We start from the raw sequence: 16,889 nt of genomic DNA, 5'->3' as shown, positions 1-16,889 counted from the left end.
AGCCATTTCCTTCCTGCTGTCCACTTGACTGCCGCCATGAGGTCCGCATGCAGGCGCAGCACGTTCTGAACCAGGACAATATGTGTGCATAAGTGCATGAAGCTATCAGCAAGAAGATTCTTCAGCAAGGTAGGGCAAAGCATCCTGGCTAGGAGTGTGTGGCTTCCTGAGAAGATGAGTATGAGCCAAATGTTTGTACAATGTTTGTATTGAAAGATGAAGGTTCTAGAGAGGAGGAGCATGGGTTGAAAGATGAAGCTTCTAGAGAGGTGTAGCATGATTGAAAGATGAAGCTTCAAGAGAGGCGGAGCATGGATTGAAAGATGAAGCTCCTAGAGAGGGAGAGTATGGATTAAAAGATGAAGCTTCTAGAGAAGAGGGAGAGTATGGATTAAAAGATGAAGCTTCTAGAGAGGCGGAGCATGGGTTGAAAGATGAAGCTTCTAGAGAGGGAGAGTATGGGTTGAAAGATGAAGCTTCTAGAGAGGGAGAGTATGGGTTGAAAGATGAAGCTTCTAGAGAGGGAGAGCATGGGTGGAAAGATGAAGCTTCTAGAGAGGAGGAGCATGGGTTGAAAGATGAAGCTTCTAGAGAGGGAGAGTATGGCAGTGTCAATCATTGGTTTTTAAATACATTTCTAGTTCAGAACATCATGAATAAGAGGAAGAAGCTTCTACAGCAGTGCACGTACAATGAAATTCAGCCTAGCAAAAGCTTCTAATTCAGCTCATCAAATGAAGTCTACAGTATAACAAGATCTGGATGATCTGGCACTCACACATTACACAGTAAATGGGTCAGGATTAACTTCAACAACAATGCTACAACAACTGTCTGTGAAAGCCACACATGGTCAAAAATGGACTGTATTGGTGTTCTGGCAAAGCAATGGACTCATCTCTTGCTGCATTTTAAACATTAGCCAAATGTATTTTGGAGACCCTGAGCTACAATTCAAGCTGACTTGACAAAATATGTACCTTGTTTTAGGCCCAATGTAGGCCTTTTTTTCATAATGGATGTCTACCAGTATCAGTCAGGCCTAACCGGGTCGGATTTCAAACTAGTGGGTACAAATACGAGCTTCAATTTCATGCCTGTACAGAACTCAAGTGACAGCAGTGACAGAATTTCAGCAGTAAGATTGAAAGTAACACTGTTCCCAAACTGTACCAGAGGAATATAATAATACAACATTCACACCATCTATTTAATAAGCTAAATTAATCACTGAAACATTTTTTGTGTGAAATTGGATTTCAAGAATGCTGCAGCTGTCAACACACACACACACACACACACACACACACACACACACACACACACACACACACACACACACACACAAATGCAGATGCTAACCCAGCTGGAAGGTCTGGACTGTATCCCATTTGTGGGAGTTGAAAAGCAAATCAGTGTAAATGAATAGGCCCATAAACACATGGCGGCAAAGACACACACACACACACACACACACACGCACACGCACACGCACACGCACACGCACACGCACACGCACACGCACACGCACACGCACACACATGCACGCACATGCACGCACACACACGAACACGCACACACACAACTAGAAAGGAAAAAAAGCTCTCAAGAATCTCAAATCAATAAAACCACACTGAACTCAACAACAATGCTAGTGCTAATCTGTATCTGCAGCAATTCAGCACTGAAAATGCCACTACTCTCAGATTATTAAAGCAGTCAATAGTCCACAATAGTAACAATAAAACATGCCATTACACACAACCACCTCAAGGTAGCTCAAGGTAATCATACTCTCAGTCAATCTTTTTCTTCTACGTCAACTGACCTACTAATTCTACTAGCCAAATAACCAAGTTTGGAGGTGGTATAGCTGTAGATGTGGTTTAGGGGTCAGTATGGCTTGCTGTGAACTATAATCAGCAAATCTTCACTGTGTAGCTAAGCACCTGGGCCAGTTTTCAGGAGTGTCTTCACACTTGCTCTATATAGCCTGCATTCAGGAAAGGGGGCTCATTATGTTTACAGTATTTAGAACCATTTCAGTCATACATTGACTGAATGTTGTCTATTTTGAGAATGTTTACTGGTTATTGAACTGTACATTAGCTCTAGTCGAGTTACACTAATGTTGAATTGTAGCAAATGGTAGAGGACTATCCCCACATTAGTCATTAGCTGCAACACAGGTCCAAGAAGGGGCACCAAGACCAGCTTTAAAAATGTTAGCTGAATCCTTATTTAGCAACATCATGATCAAATTCTCTGTCCCCCCTTTAAAGATACAGGCACCTTAATGTAACTGCTGCACTATTTAAGGTGGAACAGAGAATTTGCATAAGAAGCCGACAAGCCTGGTACTAAATGTGGACACGATGTATTGCTATGATTAATTACAAAACAAAATAAAAGAATAATGATGACATGTTTGTTTTATGTTTCTTTCATTTTGTCCCGGCAAATTTAAATATAGCAAACCTGTTTAAACATTGGGACAGATTTTTCATCAGGCATTGTTGACAGCTTTAAAAAATTATTAATTTTTCTCTTTGATTAGTGAATTTTCAGGTAACAGGTTTCTATAATTTAGGGTTCACTGTCCAACACAACTGCTAAACATTCTCTGCTAACTGCATAAGGGTGCTTTCAGACACCTCCGTTGGGTCTAAGATCAGTCTTAGTGGTACCAGGAAACAGCATGTGGATCAGCGGTCCCTCAAACAATGCCAGTGCTCCACTCCTGAGACCCTAGAGCACGGCCAGACATGCAGATCAACCGTCTGGCTCTGCCTGATGACCTTTTCTTTCAGGCCCCGTTGTGATCTGGTATTTGTTTTGCAGTAAAAAAAAAAAAGGTGTAGGAAATGTTTGTTTTTGGTAGTAGGGAGCTCTAATTGCCTTAATGATATGGTACCTTTCTTAAGCAAATCAGTTACCTGAGATTTTAGCCCCAACAAGAAGCAGTGAAAAAATGACTGTAGGTGATTGCATAAAATGGTTATATACTAGCTGGCCTGTATATAGTTATATACCGGCTGACCTGATATTGTTATATACCGGCTGACCTGATATTGTTATATACCGGCTGGCCTGATATTGTTATATACCGGCTGGCCTGATATTGTTATATACCGGCTGGCCTGAAACTGTTATATACCGGCTGGCCTGATATTGTTATATACCGGCTGGCCTGATATTGTTATATACCGGCTAGTCTGATATTGTTATATACCGGCTGGCCTGATATTGTTATATACCGGCTAGTCTGATATTGTTATATACCGGCTGGCCTGATATTGTTATATACCGGCTAGTCTGATATTGTTATATACTGGCTGGCCTGATGGGTTTGGGAACGACAGCAACTCAGCCATGAAGTGGTAGGCCACGTAAAATGGTGGATGCCGATGAAGTTTGGATGTCTGTAGTAATTGACTCTGCAGAAAGTCGCCTACTGTGCCTACTGTGCGCAGAGGTCGCCAACTTTCTGCAGTGTCAATCACTACAGACCTCCAAACTTCATGTGGCCTTCGGATTAGCTCAAGAATGGTGCGTAGAGAGCTTCATGGAATGGGTTTCCATGGCCGAGCAGCTGCATCAATGCCTTACATCACTAAGCGCAATGCAAAGCATCAGATGCAGTGGTGAGCAGCACTGGACTCTAGAGCAGTGGAGAGGTGTTTTCAGGAGTGACGAATCACTCTTCTCTGTCTGGCAATCCGATGGACGGGTCTGGGTTTGGCGGTTGCCAGGAGAACAATACTTGTCTGACTGCATTGTGCCAAGTGTAAAGTTTGGTGGAGGGGGGATTATGGTGTGGGGTTGTTTTTCAGGAGTTGGGTTTGGCCCCTTAGTTCCAGTGAAAGGAAGTCTCAATGCTTTGGGGATCACTTTGGCGTTGGCCCTTCCTGTTCCAATATGACTGTGCACCAGTGCACAAAGCAATGTTCATAAAGACATGGATGAGGGAGATTGGTGTAGAAGAACTTGACTGGCCTGCACAGTCCTGACCTCAACCCGATAGAACACCTTTGAGATGGATAAAGAATGGGATGTCACTCAAGTTCATACATGTGCGACGGCAGGCGAGCGAATACCAACTTTTGGCAAAACAGTGTATATACCGGCTGACCTGATATAGTTATATACTGGCTGGCCTGATCTATATATTGGCTGGCCTGAAATAATTATATACTGAATGCCATGATATTTAAGTTATATACACAACTTTATACAAATTGCCAACAGCAGACACTTATAGCTACCTGCTATTGTTAGTACACTGTAAGAGTCTGTTTGGATGAGTTAATACCAGTAATCAGGGCTGCACCACTCTGGGAACTGATATCTGATATTTTTCATGTGTATGTCTGTTGTTACATAAATGTTTATGAAATATAGAAACTGGGTCTCCCACAGAGGATTTTCTAAACTCTCTGTAGTGCTGCGAACTACATTTGCAGAAAGCGCAATACTTCTAACTATAAATTCACTTGTGTGTCTGTGTGTGTTGTGTAATTATGTCAGCAGGTAGTAAATATACTGTTTTATGCATAATGTGCATTTGTGTGCTCTGTAGGCTGTTTAGTGAAGTCAAGGGCTGCTGCACCACCTACTGGGCACTGTGTTTAACTACAAACACACACGTACAATATATTTATTAAATACTATAATTTAAATAAAATATATTCTAATAATCCTTGAATATTCCCCTTTAAATTATTCTGATATTCATTATGCAGCTGTGCTGTATCTATTTTTTGTTTTAATCTCTTTGTACAATATAACTGAGTATATTGAAAGACACACAGACAGACAGATGGATGGACAGATAGACAGAGATTAAACCGACAGACAGTCTGTGACTAGTGAGTATATGTAATATGAGAAATTGCTGCTGTTCTAAGCAGACTAGGATGAGAGAAATGATATCAGGCTCATATCAGTGGCAGGGTCAGTATTGATTCAATAAACCTGACTCTCAGTAATACGAGCCTGAATACACCACTGTACATCACCCTTTAGATAAAACGCAATATCGATCACACTGATCCTAAAGCAGACAAAATCTGTGTTTCAGTATAATCTGTCTCTGGTACAGAAAGTCATAGATCTGTGTTTTCCTCATCTCATACGCTGCTGGGTTCTGGTGCTAAAATTTACTCCAAGCTTACTGGAAGTTATTGAAGCAATTGAGAAGGATCTTTTGCTGATTATTACCTAAATATGGTTCTACGTGGGTAATTCATCATTTAATGTTGAATTAAGCTGTAGCAAAATCCACCATCTTTTCTAGGGGATGTAGCTGTTGTAATAGTCAAGGCTGCCACCAGAGAGCAGTATTACCTGTTAACAAGTCATCATAGTGGACCCAGGTATGCCCACACTGGCCACTTTTGCTTCCACTTGACACTTGTGCTTTCACTCACTGGTCACTTTATTAGAAACACCACCCTTGCGCTTCCACTCACTGGCCACTTTATTAGAAACACCACCTTTGCACTTCCACTCACTGGCCACTCACTGGCCACTTTATTAGAAACCCCTCCCTAGTGCTTCCACTCACTGGCCACTTTATAAGAAACACCTCCTATGTGTTTCCACTTACTGGCCACTTTATTAGCAACACCTACCTTGTGCTTCCACTCACTGGCCACTTTATTAGAAACACCTACCTTGTGCTTCCACTCTCTGGCCACTTTATTAGAAACACCACCCTTGCACTTCCACTCACTGGCCACTTTATTAGAAACACCACCCTTGCGCTTCCACTCACTGGCCACTTTATTAGAAACACCTACCTTGTGCTTCCACTTACTGGCCACTTTATTAGAAACACCAGTCTTGCGCTTCCACTCACTGGCCACTTTATTAGAAACACCTACTGTATCCTATAGGTCCACTATAGGGGTACAGAGCTACACCCTGTAGTCTACCTGTTTCTGCAGCTCCACTCTACCCTATTCCTCACTGGTCCCTGTCTGACCACAGCAGTGCTGTTATTTGGGTGAGCACAGCAGTGCTACGGTAGTGTGTGTGACGCTAGTACAAGCATATTGTTGCCCATGCATGCCATGTGTAACTCACGCCATGTGTGAATTCCGCTGGTATTAAACATGAAAAAAATCGCCATGTTTAATTACATTAAATGTTTACTAATAGTACATAAAGCAAGCTTGAGCTTGAAGTAAGTTATGTTTTTCTGCAGCTTCCTGAGAACACTCCCGATTCTATACCCGATTCAGGAGTCTAAGCGCCTGCTCCCTTAATAAGAAGGCTGACGGCTTTCTCCACAGTTGTCTGTGGACAAGAGTCCCAAAGAGCATAACTAAACTCGTTCGCTCGGGTTAGATGGCCCTCCCTCTCTACCCAATCACTGAGCGTGATACTAACCAGGGCTGGCGTCTGGGTGGTCTTGGATATATGCATACATCTCCAGGTTAGTGTGCAAAATTCAAATCACTGAATTACACCAAAAATGAACTGCAAAACTGAACCACTGTACTTAATGAGAGTAAATCACTGTGAATGAAGGCTTTTGAAGGAAGTTTGAAATCATTTTTTATATTGATGGTTTGAGTGTAACAGCTTTACAGTGTATATTTGTTATATATAAAATATATAGGATTATGCAATATATAGTAATTAATAGTAATAGTAGTAATAGTAATAGAAATATCTTTTATTTGGTAGTTTAAGAACATTTAGGAACATGACAAATTATTTATACAACGCATCTAATTAAATAATATATGAAGAATATGTACATAAAGGTAAATGTAATAAATGTACATAAATAATATGTAATTGTAAGAGGGTGAACAATATGTAATATATGTTTTGTCTTCCTTATTACACTTTTTCAATTTTCTTTTTCATTTAATATATTATTTGAATATTATTTTATAAAAAGAGTTTGGGACATTTAATTGATCAGAACTACACACATAGAATTGCAGTAATTAAGAAATGATTCAGTGCACATGTAGATTCTCAAATTTAACCAGTTAAGGCTGTAGTGAAATACAGACAATTACAAACTATAAGCGCATTATTATAGTATGTCTAAAATCGAATGAGACTTTGATTTGACTACAAATTGAGCACATTTTATTGGAAATTTCTAAACCTGACTGTACTTGATTCTACCATGGCTGAACCGCCACCTTCAAGTGAATGCACTGCGATGTACTGTCACACCTGTAGTCGACATCTACAGAACTACACCATTCTCAAGCGCCCGTCCACATAAAGGTAAAACACGGTAGAAAGCAAAGCAGTTATTACTCACCGAAGCTGACTGTTTTCTCGCGATGGTAATATCCATCCGCTGACTTTTTCTTCAACATTGAGCACAAGTCCAGGGTACACACACTCTCTTCACCAAACACTTTTTGCTCAAACGAAGCATACAGGGCAGGATCCAGCTTCTTAATTCCCTGCAAAACACACAGGCACACATACACACATATACAGAAATGAGATGAGCTCCAACAGATAACACACACACACACACAACAGGAACATATTGTACAGTAGGGGTGGGAGCCGTCTGTTGAGGCCGATAACCTTGGCAGGAAGTTGGGGGGGTGTGGTGGTGTGGAAGTGTCCCTTTCATTCTGAATGTGAAGACACACACACACGTCAAATATTCAGAGGGGTCAAAACACACGAGTATGTGTCATACTGAAGATCCACCAAGCTCAAAATAACCATGCAAAAACAGACCACTGACCTAAAACACAGGACATTACAGTATATCAAGTTCTGAGTAAAACACCAAAGTGTGTCTACCTGTAAAACGCTATATAACATTAGAATAAACCCTAATAAACATAAAGTCAGTAGTCAGTGAGTGTGTTTACTGTAAAACTCTATATAACATTAGAATAAACTCTAATAAACATAAAGTCAGTGGTCAGTGAGTGTGTTTACCTGTAAAACTCTATATAACATTAGAATAAACCCTAATAAACATAAAGTCAGTAGTCAGTGAGTGTGTTTACTGTAAAACTCTATATAACATTAGAATAAACTCTAATAAACATAAAGTCAGTGGTCAGTGAGTGTGTTTACCTGTAAAACTCTATATAACATTAGAATAAATCCTAATAAACATAAAGTCAGTGGTCAGTGAGTGTGTTTACTGTAAAACTCTATATAACATTAGAATTAACCCAATAAACATAAAGTCAGTGGTCAGTGAGTGTGTTTACCTGTAAAACTCTATATAACATTAGAATAAACCCTAATAAACATAAAGTCAGTGGTCAGTGAGTGTGTTTACCTGTAAAACTCTATATAACATTAGAATAAACCCTAATAAACATAAAGTCAGTGGTCAGTGAGTGTGTTTACCTGTAAAACTCTATATAACATTAGAATAAACCCTAATAAACATAAAGTCAGTGGTCAGTGAGTGTGTTTACTGTAAAACTCTATATAACATTAGAATAAACCCTAATAAACATCAAGTCAGTGGTCAGTGAGTGTGTTTACCTGTAAAACTCTATATAACATTAGAATAAACCCTAATAAACATAAAGTCAGTGGTCAGTGAGTGTGTTTACTGTGAAACTCTATATAACATTAGAATAAACCCTAATAAAGTCATTGGTCAGTGAGTGTGTACACATGTTTTCAGAGCAAAGGGAGGTTTTTACCCAGTATTAGTATATTCTTGCTAATATATTACTGGGCGGGTTTGTAAACAGTAAAGTTTGCGAGAAATAAAAAAAAAACATGATAAAGAATGACAGCAATAAATACAGAAAAATACAAGAAAAACTAAGAAAAAAAAAAACAATGAATATATGTGTCTGAGCTGTGTTACATGGTGAGTGAGTTATGTGTTGGCAGATGGAGCTGATACACACGGTGAGGACCCGTCTGCTCTGACTGACACACACACATACACAGACACATGTTCTGCCTCTCTGTTTGTTCTTGGTCTCCATTACATTCTATCTCCACAATTTACCAATTACGCTGACTCCACAGTGAGCCCATTTCCAGACCACTTCATATAAACACAATCAACTCCCCAATACTGCAAGGACAAACAGCAAACCTAGGAGTCTGGTTCGGGAGACTCTTCTTGTTCCTGCCATACTCAGAATGAAGAGAGATCAGCTGTACTCTGAATTACAACAATCCATTCTACTCTGTCCCTGACTCTGACTGACTGTAAACAGGGGGGTAAACAGGCTTTAGCCCTCTAGAGCCATACTTATGACTGTCGTTTTACTACAGCTACCAATCATATACTGAATGGCATTGACATTCAATGTCCGAAACAACAAAAACACCCCAAGAACTTTACAGCTAATTCAGATTCTAAGAAAACTCTCCTCTTTTACATGCTCACACTGATGTAAGATGGATTAAGGGTTTACTATCTGCACTTTCCACACATTGTTTCTTCACTTCTTTCAGTCAAACTACTAAATACTGATCACTCACATAAAACTTTGTTTTTTAAGGGTTAAATCAGCTCTGAAAATGAATGCAAACAAAGTGAGTCTCACCTGCCGACGCAGTTTAGGTGCTCGTGAGAGCTTGATGAAGGTCAGGTGAGGTTTGAAGTCTTTCCGATCTCCAGACGAGACACCTTTCTCTTCAAACGCTTTTCTGACTGAGTCTGGAGAGAGAGAGAACAACAAGGAGAAGAGAAGGTTGAGAGGGCAAGAGATGGAGGGAGGGAGAGAGAGAGAAATAAGGACTGGGGAAGGCTATTTACAGATCAGAATAGAGAGGTCTAAAACCGCACCTCCACTTTTAATGTAAGACAAGGAGATAATCAATACAGAGAAAGAGAGAGAGAGAGAGAGAGAAAGAGTGAGAGAGACTGGGGATATGGATAGATATTGAACGGAGAGGAAAACTGTCTGATCTAACATTGGAACGGAGGATATAATCGTCTTTCGCTATCTAATTCCCGTTATGCGTTGATGCAGGCGTGTGACTGGAAACTCCTCTTGCCCAGCTCCCCCACACAGGTTTAAGCAGGTTGAGCAGGTTCAGTGTTTCTTTGCCAGTGCTAACCTGCAACGTTCGCCAGTTTCCCCGATTCGGAGAGGGCTTTACTTTCTGTGTTTTTGCTTATAGCAATAGTTTGGAGAAGAATCAGGTTTACACAATTTCTCCCCTTCAAATGTCAAATGTAGTCCATCGGCCAAGACATGTGTCAGGTCAGACGTTTTGCTTCTTTGGTTTTAGCACTGTAGCTACAAGCCTAATAGACCTTACAATTAATATAAGCATAGAAGCCACCCATTAGCATGTTGCTAAGTACATGTCCAAATCACAAACTCTCCTCAAATCACAGAGATGCTCATTAATCTCTAATAGAGCTATTTATGTGAAGTGAGAGAGTGAGAAAGGTGAATAACAAAGTGATGGAGAATAAAGAAGGTCAATAAAGTGAGGGAGTAATACGGATAAAAAACTGAGGGTTGGAGTTATACAGATAAAGAACAGCATAGTGAGAGAGTGATAAAGGTAAATACGGAGTGAGAGTATTATATAGTGAAAGAGTGATAAAGGTAAAAAAGGAGTAAGTATTATGTAGTGAGAGAGTGATAAAGGTAAAAAAAAAGAGTGAGAGTATTATGAAGTGGGAGAGTGATAAAGGTAAAAAATGCGTAATATATAGTGAAAGAGTGATAAAGGTAAAAAAGAGTGAGAGTATTATGAAGTGAGAGAGTAATAAAGGTAAAAAATTAGTAATATATAGTGAAAAAGTGGTAAAGGTAAAAAAAGGAGTAAGTATTATATAGTGCGAGAGAGATAAAGGTAAATACGGAGTGAGAGTATTATATAGTGAGAGAGTGATAAAGGTAAAAAATAAATATTATATAGTGAGAAAGTGATAAAGGTAAAAAAGGAGTGAGAGTATTATGTAGTGAGAGAGTGGTAAGGGTAAAAAATGAGTAATATATAGTGAAAGAGTGATAAAGGTAAAAAAAGGAGTAAGTATTATATAGTGAGAAAGTGATAAAGGTAAAAAAGAGTGAGAGTATTATGAAGTGAGAGAGTGATAAAGGTAAAAAAGGAGTGAGAGTATTATGTAGTGAGAGAGTGGTAAGGGTAAAAAATGAGTAATATATAGTGAAAGAGTGATAAAGGTAAAAAAAGGAGTAAGTATTATATAGTAAGAGAGTGATAAAGGTAAAAAAGGAATAAGTATTATATAGTAAGAGAGTGATAAAGGTAAAAAATGAGTAAGTATTATATAGTAAGAGAGTGATACAGGTAAAAAAGGAATGAGAGTATTATATGGTGAGAGTGTGATAAAGGTAAAAAAGGAATGAGAGTATTATATGGCGAGAGTGTGATAAAGGTAAAAAAGGGAGTAAGTATTATATAGTGAGAGACTGATAAAGAGAAAAAATTTATATTATATAGTGAGAAAGTGATAAAGGTAAAAAAGGAGTGAGAGTATTATGAAGTGAGAGAGTGATAAAGGTAAAAAAGGAGAGAGAGTATTATGAAGTGAGAGAGTGATAAAGGTAAAAAGGGAGTAAGTATTATATAGTGAGAGACTGATAAAGAGAAAAAAAATTATATTATATAGTGAGAAAGTGATAAAGGTAAAAAAAGGAGTGAGAGTATTATGAAGTGAGAGAGTGATAAAGGTAAAAAAGAGTTTGAGATTGAGAGTATTAAAGGTAAAGGTACCTGCAATGTCAGTCAGGGTGCTGAGATGTTGTCCCTCTTCAATCTGAATGAAGGCAACTTCCTGTCTGAAGTGACCAATACCATGGAAGGGCAGCACGAGGCTCCGCCCACCCAGCAGGGACATTAGTGTGGGCTGCATCTCCTCTAGTGCTAAAGCAGCACTGGGGCATGCATGCGCGCGCGCACACGCGCGCACACACACACACACACACACACACACACACACACACAGTTACCTATAAGTCCCGTAGGAATTGCACTGACGCATGTGTGAAATTACACACACACACAACAAATCACAGTCACCATAATAAAACATATGCACACACACACACACACACACACAAACACACAAACCTGGTTGTTTATCCTGTGAAAACTGCAATGACGCTGGTATGAGATCACACATTAACACACTGTATAACACATCATACTAATGCACTCGTTAATAACACACACACACTTTTGGGCTTGGCACTCTAATCAGAATGTCCGCCCATGTAAACAGCAGATTACCGCCATCCTGTTATATAACTGCACATATTCATCCTGCCTAAACACTATATATATGATACAACTCTCTATAAAGCATATTACGCCACAGTCACCACTGTGAGTGGCACTCCATGCACTTCATGAGCGCTAATATCGCCCAAAAACAGCACTCTGACCTTTTCTCTTTGAACATCAGATCACATTATTCGCTTGATGCTAAGCTCACATAACTTACACCTACAGAAAGCGGCACATGCATGCGGCAATGACATAACCAAAACACTCCAAATGGAGATGACGAAGCATCCTGACAACAATGATGTGTTTAACGTGTCACGCTGATAATGTACCTTAATAAAAACAATGATAAAGCCACTCTTTTTCATCAAAATATGCTTATTTTAAAACTTATTAAAAATGGACGAAGAGAAACTGATATATGAGGTGGAGACCTTAGAGCTGTGTGACCCTTCCTCAGGGTTCAATTACATTTTTACTGTATCTATGCTCTCAACTGGAAGACTCAATTATCTACAAATAGGTATGTTTGTTTATATATTCACATGAATAACTCCTCAAAATCGATGGTTTTACAGGGGTGGTATTGATGTGTGATCTCGAAAATGTGTGTGTGTGTGTGTGTATACATGCGTTTTGCAGGGGGAGTACTTACGTGTGTATCTCATCCTCTGTGGCCAGGTGTGTGACGAGCAGTGTGATGTGGAGAGTGCCCACAGGAATTAAAGCTCTAGAGAGACGAGGCTCCTTCTGTAGCACTTCCGCCTGCACCTCCTCTACTGCCTCCTTTATCTGACACACACACACACACACACACACACACACATACACCTTACAATAAAAAAAACAAACAATAAAGCGAAGTGTCTAACTTTCTAACAGGTCTTATACACTGCATCATGGAAGGAGCACCATCCATCATTCCAGAGAATACAGTTCCAATGCTCCACAGCTCAATGCTGGGGGGCTTTAGACTCCTCTAGCCCACGCCTGGAATTAGGCCTGGTGCCAACGTTCATGTTCATCTGCTCCAGAGAGTCCTTACAGTCCTTAAACTTAAAGTATCTAAATGCATTAATTAGAAGGTATGTCCACAAACATTTAAGACATATAGTGCATAAGTTTCTAAAATACTAAAAATGATAACTTACTACTGTAATATATATTTAATAAATAGTATGCATTCTTATATAACTATAATTGTATTTATATGGTAAAAATCATTACTTCAATTCTATAATTATTTAATAAATCTATTATATGCTAGGGTTTTTTTTTTATAAAGTTTCAGATATGATGTTCTGTTTCAATGCTCCACTGTAAAATAGCTCCACATTGCAGACTTATTTATTTACCTTCTGAGAACGCTCCCCAGTGCTGCTGGCTGGGAGGAATGTCTATTAATGGTGCATTGAGGCCACCAGAAGCCACTCTAAACACTGTGGTTATAACAAAGACTGTTATAAAATAGCAGATACTCAATCCATTTAAATACGTCTGGATCAGATCGGGACATCCCAACTGTGTATAAAGTGTATAAAGCTGCCGGTGTGAGAAAGGCTAAAGCTGCACCTTTTGGTTGGTGATGGGTATTGACACAAAGTAGTTCGGCCGAGGACAGCCTTTTTTTTTCTTCTTCTCCTTCTCTCCGTCCTCCTCGCTCTCCACTCGCCCCTTCTCTGTTCTCTTTCTCTTTTTCTCAGAGCTTGACTCGCCGCCAGCGACTGAAAAACAGACACACAAAACACTCTATATGTTACAGTCCTCATCTTCTGACCGAAGGCTCATTAAAGGGTAAATGTCACACAATCCCAATAGAAATGATGTGTAAAGTGACTATAAGAAAAGCCAAACACATTAAGAAGAGAGACACACACATACAAGAGGCGCATTCTTCACACACAGAACAGGCCAGCTGGCCAAATCTGAATACGGCGGCCAGCTGCAGTGCTAGGACGAGGCTAGCATCACTTGGCAACCAAACGCTCAATCACTGAGCCTCAATTAGTGAAGGCTGGGGAGTCCACTGCTCCACTGTTTCCTTCTGTACGATGCTCACAGCACAATAAACCTCTCACCTGAGAGAGGAGCGGGGGGCTACAGCTACAGCGGCTCGATGAAATCGGCCTGGAGTTAGAAAGGTACGTGCTCTTTCTGCTACTGCTTTTGTACACTAGGGGGGTAACAACCGCATCAGGGTGTCTTTATGTACTGATCTGAAGACAGTGATTCTACCGCGTCAACTTTACAATGTTAGAATCAAGCAATCGACTAGTTCGTATATCTGATTGGCTGAGCTGCATTCAAGTCTATTGTGAAATACTGCATCTGCTCACACCTACGACAGCATGTCAGCATCTGAAAACTGAATTCGCCAAGTTACTAAAGCCAAAACCTGGACAAAATAGGAAGTGTTTTTGTTTGTTTGTTTTTCAAATTGAGAAGCTGAATGTTAATTTCCTTCTCAACTAGAACTGGACCGATCAGCTCAGCTAACAGACAGGCTAGCTGCTGATATGCCTCAAGCAGTATTAAGCCCAGGCTTAATCTCGCATTGTTGTGCACTAAGTTGTGCACTGTGTAGGGAGCACAGAGCCAAGGCTCAAGACAGCATGTGTGGAAAAAAGGATGAACAAGCCAGTTAGCTTGATGCTAACAAAAAATACTGGCACTAATGAAAATTAGCATTACTGGTGCGGTGGTCATTTTTGAGGAGAAAAACTATGAATATTGCTTCATTGTTATTATTATAACCTTTGTGAAATGACTAAATATTAGGGGTACAACAGTCACGGTATTAAGGGGGGGGGTGTCATGGTTTGGTACACTACAGGGAAAATACGCAGAAAATATATCTTATATATGGTAATTTCACAAGCTTGCGCGCCACCCGAAAACCTTAGTTGTAAGTCGTTGTAGTTGCATGGTATTATGGGAATTGTAGTGCTTTAGGAGCATTGCTACTGTAACTGTAGTTTCGTTTACACTTTTCTGTTAATTAACTACAAGCTGTAATAGGTACCTAATGGGGGAATATATGGCACTAGATAAAGCAAACGGTGACTTGCACAACTGTCTGATCAAATTAGGTCCAAACCGTGATACGAACCAATCTGTGACTTTAATGTACCGTTACACCCCTACTAAAATACATAAATATACTAGGTCTTGTCGTTTGCTTGGCAACGATAACATACCTTACATCAACTACATGAACTGAATTGAAAAGTTCAAAGTTTGCTGCGATATTTATTACTAATAACTGAAAATATTTATGAAAGGTTTGTAAAGTTTCATTCATCAATATCATCAATCATTTTTGTTGCCTACCGAAGCCAATGTGCTGTTAATGCTGCTCGCATTAACCTGGACAAAACAGGACGAATTTTAATTTCCTTATTAGCTAGAACTGGACTGATCAGCTATTATTAAAGGCTTGTGTAGTTTAGACATTTTTGAAAGCATTTTTAGAAAAGCAATAAGCCACGTAAGGACATGGATTACAGTGATTTTAAGAGTAAGCGGGCTTCACTTTACTTTGTGTTGTGTCTTCATTCATTACAGTTCTTGTAAAAGGAATAGCATAAACTCAAATACTATTCTACTACCCAAATACTATTACTTAAATACTACATACAACATAACTACAAAAAATAACTGGGTCATTTTACACTGAGGGCATTTGTTCATGGACCACGTTGTGAAAGCTAACAAAATCAGGGAGGAGCACGAAAAAATAATGTGATGAGAAAAAAACAATCAAGTATAACATGGAAACTATAAATACCAGTCTGATCTGTGATTTAACTTACAGCCGAGCTCCGTCCATATCTCTGTGTTGGTGAAGGGAAGTTCAGCCAGCAGGTTCTGTGTCAGCTTGCACTCTTTCTCCTTCTGCTTTCGGACACGTGGTTTTTTAAGCTTCTTCACCTTTTTCACTTTCTTCACTTTTTTACTTTCTGTAAACCAGCAACAATGAGAGCACATTTAGACTGAGCTAAATTATCCTGTGTGTACTATGAATTATTTAGCATCCACTATGACCTATTCAGTAACTAGTATAACCTATTTTAAATCCACTAAGAATTACATATGTAAAATAAATGATTCAGTATCTACTAGGAATTCTAAATTATAAACTTTATCTCAAATAATTGTATCCACTATGAATTATTCTGAATCCACTATAAAATAGTCAGCTTCCACACTGAATTATTCAGTATATACTAGAAATTACTTAGCAATCACTGACTTATTCAGTATCCAATTGAAATTATTTACCATTCACTATGTATTAATCAGTATCTACAATTAGTTATTCAGTATCTACTAGAAATCACTTAGCATCCACTATGAGTTATTTAGTATCGACCAGAAATGATTTAGTATCCATTATGAATTATTCAGTATCTACTACACATTATTTAGCATCCACTATGAAGTATTCAGTATTTACAAGGAAATGTTTAGCATCTAGTACTAATTATTAAGCATTCATTATGAATTATTCAGTATCTACAATGAGTTATTCAGTATCTACTGCAAATTATTTAGCATCCACTATGAATTATTCAGTACCTACTAGAAATTATTTAGCATCCTCTATGAATTATTCAGTATCTACTACAAATTATTTAGCATCCACTATTAATTATTCAGTACCTACTAGAGACTATTGATCATCCACTATGAATTAT

The 16,889-nt window shown here is 39.0% G+C and overlaps 2 protein-coding genes across 4 annotated transcripts in view; one reads left to right on the top strand and one right to left on the bottom strand.

Moving 5' to 3' along the window:
- The window catches only part of LOC140554426 (A-kinase anchor protein 7), a 42,246-nt gene that overhangs the window by 24,142 nt on the left and 1,215 nt on the right, over window positions 1-16,889 (bottom strand). For all 3 annotated transcript variants that reach the window (XM_072677417.1, XM_072677407.1, XM_072677426.1), the window contains exons 2-7: window positions 16,005-16,151; window positions 13,765-13,916; window positions 12,848-12,984; window positions 11,680-11,840; window positions 9,528-9,640; window positions 7,292-7,439 (exon numbers count right to left, since the gene is read on the bottom strand). In XM_072677417.1, coding sequence (XP_072533518.1) covers window positions 7,292-7,439; window positions 9,528-9,640; window positions 11,680-11,840; window positions 12,848-12,984; window positions 13,765-13,916; window positions 16,005-16,151 — 858 coding nt within the window. The remainder of the gene's footprint in view (window positions 1-7,291; window positions 7,440-9,527; window positions 9,641-11,679; window positions 11,841-12,847; window positions 12,985-13,764; window positions 13,917-16,004; window positions 16,152-16,889) is intronic.
- Window positions 14,233-16,889, top strand: part of epb41l2 (erythrocyte membrane protein band 4.1 like 2) — an 88,948-nt gene continuing 86,291 nt past the window's right edge. Inside the window, exon 1 of the mRNA XM_072677212.1 lies at window positions 14,233-14,333. The gene's annotated coding sequence lies outside the window, so the exon portion shown is untranslated. The remainder of the gene's footprint in view (window positions 14,334-16,889) is intronic.

Source organism: Salminus brasiliensis, chromosome 1, assembly GCF_030463535.1.
Source record: "Salminus brasiliensis chromosome 1, fSalBra1.hap2, whole genome shotgun sequence".
Lineage (NCBI taxonomy): Eukaryota > Metazoa > Chordata > Actinopteri > Characiformes > Bryconidae > Salminus > Salminus brasiliensis.
The sequence above is the reverse complement of the archived record's forward strand: the minus strand, read 5'-3'. Positions and strand labels throughout refer to the sequence as shown.